At 36.5% G+C, this 4,839-nt stretch overlaps 1 protein-coding gene across 1 annotated transcript in view; it reads left to right on the forward strand.

Annotated features, from left to right (window-relative positions):
* CATSPERB (cation channel sperm associated auxiliary subunit beta) overlaps positions 1-4,839 on the forward strand; it is a 179,653-nt gene that overhangs the window by 43,476 nt on the left and 131,338 nt on the right. Inside the window, 1 exon segment of the mRNA XM_032287619.1 lies at positions 944-1,004. Within this exon segment, the coding sequence (XP_032143510.1) occupies positions 944-1,004 (61 nt within the window).

Consider the following 4,839-nt stretch of genomic DNA (forward strand, 5'->3'; position numbering starts at 1 on the left):
ACTCTTGTTACCCAGGCTGGAGTGCAATGGCATGATCTCGGCTCACCGCAACCTCCGCCTCCTGGGTTCAGGCAATTCTCCTGCCTCAGCCTCCTGAGTAGCTGGGATTACAGGCACACGCCACCATGCCCAGCTAATTTTTTGTATTTTTAGTAGAGACGGGGTTTCACCATGTTGACCAGGATGGTCTCGATCTCTTGACCTCGTGATCCACCCGCCTCAGCCTCCCAAAGTGCTGGGATTACAGGCTTGAGCCACCGCGCCCGGCTGTCAGCTGTTAATTTTATGATTGTCTCTTGTATGTAATATGTCATTTTTCTCTGGATTTAAGATTTTCTCTTTGAATTTACTCAAGTAAGGTTCCCAGGGCTTCTTGAATTGTAAGTTTATCAAATTTGAAATGTTTCCAGCCATTATTTCTTCAAAAAAAGAATTGTACTAAGGTGTCTAAGATCTTACCTGTGGTTTTGGCAGCTAAAATCGCTACTTAATTCTTTTAGCTTGCACTGCTAATTTTTACGAATTGGTGTTCTGGGGGTGTCCTTTGCACCTTTATTGCCCAATAATTTGGTCAGAGCAAATGCTCTGTCAGCATCAAGCTTTGTCTCTGACATGTCAAGCCAGTAAATACTTCAGCTTTGTGCTGCCTATGCTTGGCTGTATAGTGTTCCACTATGTGGATATATTATACATAACTGATCAATATTTTCATTATCTTCAATCATCAGCCATTACAATAATGCAAAATTATCCTTGAACACATTCTATCTCACTCATATGTGAGCATAATGTAGGAAAAATTCCTAACAGTGAAATTTCTAGGTAAAAGGTATATGCATTGGGTGTTTTTGTTTAATTTTCTTTTAAAAAGATAGCATAGAATGTAATAAGTGTTGTTATTAGTGTTGTAAAACATTGCTTTCTGATGTCTTCTTTATTCAAGTTCAGTGATCGGATTTCCTGGTTGATTGATATTCCTAGAGAAAACATCACACAAAATACAAGTAAGAGTGATCTGAATTAATTCTTTTACCCCTGGGTCTGGACTTATTAAATAAAAATAACAAAAAGAATTTAAATGATTTGTTATCTCATGTAAATGTCCCATGTGGTATTTCGGACATACTTACTAAAAATTATCTGTGGCTTAGCCGAATTACAAATGTAACTGGGATACTGTATTTTACCTGACAGTCCCATTATAGGTAGATTGTTTTGATGTATACAACATTTATGTTATGCTTTATTTAAAATAAACTCATTTCTTAGAACTTGGAAATTGTAGTATTAATATGGGTACTAATTTATTTTACTGAAGCTGAATCATTAATCTTAATATGTTATAGGTTATAAATATTAATTATTTTATTATGGAATCTACTATTAAGTATTTTGTGGCAGTGTAGCATCATATGCTATTGTATATACCTAGATGAAAATAGGAGAAAAGGCAAATTCCAGGAACTGTGAGTATTGACCTAGTGAACTGACCTGGTAGATCTCTAGGCATGAGACACATTCCCAGAGGTTAAAAATGGTGGAAGGTTTATTGTTTTAATATGATAGGTGCATTAAACAAAACCAACGTGACTTCACTTAAGGAAAAAGAGGAAATTTATTTTAGTCATGAAACCCAAAGACAAAAATGCAGTCATCTTATAGGAAGGAATTAGAAATAAGAAGGAAAACCATCAAGAACCAAGGGAATACTTTTGCCCTGTTTGTCTGTCTTATCTGTATTTTCTGTAAATCTACATGTATATTTCTTTCTTTGTAGACAGTCTTTCTAAACCTACCTCATTACAGTTGAATTTTATATATCTTTTTTATGGTTCAGCCCAATTCCAAATTCCCAGGACAGTATCTTCAGTTGACCAATTGTTGCTCAACTGCTTGGTTGTGCACCAACCAGATGGATTGGGAGAGTGGGATGGGGGAATCACGCAGGCCAACCCCTCTTGGCATTAGAGTAAAGGACATTCTAAACTGAGTCCTGTAAAATGAAGGCCAGGCAAGGTGAGAGTTAGTTAGAAAGGATGGAAAAGACTGTATAGATAAAAAAGTATCAAAGATGAAAGTCTGCAATAGCAATGTTCACAATAGCAAAGACTTGGAACCAACCTAAATGCCCATCAATTGTAGACTAAAGAAAATGTGGCACATATACACCGTGGAATTCTATACAGCCATAAAAAAGGATAAGTGCATGTCCTTTACAAGGACGTGGATGAAGCTGGAAACCATCATTCTGAGCAAACTAACACAAGAACAGAAAACCAAACACTGCATGTTCTTACTCATCAGTGGGTGTTGAACAATGAGAACACATGGACACAGGGATGGGAACATCACACACCGGGGACTGTCAGGGGTGGAGGTCTAGGGGAGGGATAGCACTAGGAGAAATACATAATGTAGATGACGGGGTGATGGATGCAGCAAACCACCATGGCACGTGTATACCTGTGTAACAAACATGTTCTGCACATGTACCCCAGACTTAAAGTACAATTTTTTTAGAAGTCTGCAATAGAAGCCCCAGTACCATAACATCTGGCATAGATTGTATCACTATCTTTACCCTTTATTCAACTCTTTTTTTCAAATTAATTTTCTTGTTGGAGCTATCTGTGATTTTTAACAGGAATTTATCTTGAAAATTGTACTCATATTATGGATGTAACCTAACTCTCATTAATATAATGATGGAATGTTATTCCAGAAGCTTAACATAATATTGACATTCATTTACCATCGAAGAAGTGAAGATCATATGTTATTTTTACTTCTACTCTTTATTTACAAACTTTAATTTTAGAAAAGCATTGCTTCTAAAGTCACCCAGAAAGAAACAAAGGTGATATGAGAACTTAAGTAACTTTTAGTAAAAGACAAAATTAGCTCTTCCTCTCCTAATACAATTCTCTGGACTGAGTAAAAAGAAATATCTTTGTGCTAGCACTGTGATAGGAGGGGATGGTTTATGTAGAGAGCAATATGCTAAAAGTCAGGGGAAAATGTTCAGAGGTAAGGACATCATATTTGTTCATTCACTTTTTCCTCCTTAATCATACCTTATTTACTGCTGTGCCATGAATTTGAGTATGATGAGTATATAAAATCTTGGGAATATATTTGAGTGTATGTAAAATCTTGGGGAAAGTAGGTTAGGCAACATCAACAACAAAGGTAGTAAAATAGTTATTGTAGTGGAAGTAGAAACAGCAGGCAGCATTTATTGAATTCTTATTATATGCCGGTACTGCCCTAAACACTATGTTAGTTCATTTATTCCTAACTATGTGGTAGATACTATTATTATCTTCATTTTCAGATGATTTAACTGAGGCCCATGGAGCTGTATGGAAATTTAGTGATAACTAGAAGGTGATGAAAGCAGTTTGAAGTGAAGTGTATAATTATTGAAAGTAAACAGCCCCTCCTTGATTTACACTACATAATTTGCTTTCTTATTTTCATTTTAAAATAAGGGATAATTTTCATTTTATGAAACTTATCCTTTTTAGTGTCCAGTTCTATGAGTTTTGACAAATGTATACAACTATGTAATCACTACAGTCAAGACATAGAACAGTTCCATCAGGCAATAAAATCACTCCACCCATAATCAACCTGTCTCCATCTCCCAGGCCCCGGCAACCACTGTTCTGTTCTCTGTTTCTGTTGTTTTGTCTATTCCAGGGTCATATAAATGGAATCATAGAATATACAGCCTTTGAGTCTGGCTTCTTTCACTGAGTATAATTCATTGGAGATTTGTCTATGTTATGGTTTCTCCGGTGTTCTTATTGGGTAGTATTTTTTGGTGTGGATAGTTAATTTTGTTGAAGTGCATTTGGGTTTTTCTGGTTTTTGACAATTATGAAGAAAGCTACTATAAACAATCTCACACAGGTTTTTGTGTGAATATAAATTTTAGTTGCATTTAGCTGATACTAAGTAATAGGATTACTGTGTTGTATGGTACGTGTAAGCTGAACTTTATAAGAAAATCTGTCAAACGATTTCCCAAAGTGGCTTTATTATTTTACATTCTGACCACCAGGTGATCTCCATCCATACCATAACTTAGTATATATGTGTGTGTGTATGCTTGTAAATATGTGTGCATATATGTATGTATAGATATATACTTTAAATTTTTAGCCATTCTAAAAGAAGTGTGGTGGCATTTGTGTGTGTGTGTGTGTGTGTGTGTGTGTGTGTGTGTGTGCGCGCGCGTGTGTGTGTGTATGGGTGTGGTTGTGTGTGGTTTTTGTTTGTTTGTTTGTTTTAGGTTTTTTTGAGATGAAATTTCACTCTGTCACCCAGGCTGGAGTGCAGTGGCACGATCTCAGCTCACTGCAGCCTCTGCCTCCCGGGTTCAAGTGATTCTCCTGCCTCAGCCTCCTGAGTATCTGGGATTACAAGTACACACCACCAGGCCCAGCTAATTTTTTATATTTTTAGTAGAGATCAGGTTTTGCCATGTTGGCCAAGCTGGTCTCAGGTGATCCACCGGCCTCGGCCTCCCAACGTGCTGGGATTACAGGTGTGAGCCACCGTACCTGACCTAACTGTGGTTTTAATTTGCATTTTTGTAACAACTAATGACATTGAGCATCTTTTTTTGTGCTTATTTGCCATTTGGTGTAGTATCTGTTCAAATGTTTTATAAGTTTATTCTGTATTCTGGATACGGGTGTTATCAGATATGATTTGCAGATATTTTCTCCCAGTCTGGGGCTGTCTTTTAATCTCCTAAGGGTGTCTCTTGAGGATCAGAGTTTTCTTTTTTTTTTTTTTTTTTTTTTTTTTGTTGGGGTTTTTTTTTTTTTT

The sequence above is a fragment of the Sapajus apella genome, unplaced genomic scaffold (genome assembly GCF_009761245.1).
Source record: "Sapajus apella isolate SASKATOON/1434 unplaced genomic scaffold, GSC_monkey_1.0 scaffold20, whole genome shotgun sequence".
In the NCBI taxonomy this organism is placed as follows: domain Eukaryota; kingdom Metazoa; phylum Chordata; class Mammalia; order Primates; family Cebidae; genus Sapajus; species Sapajus apella.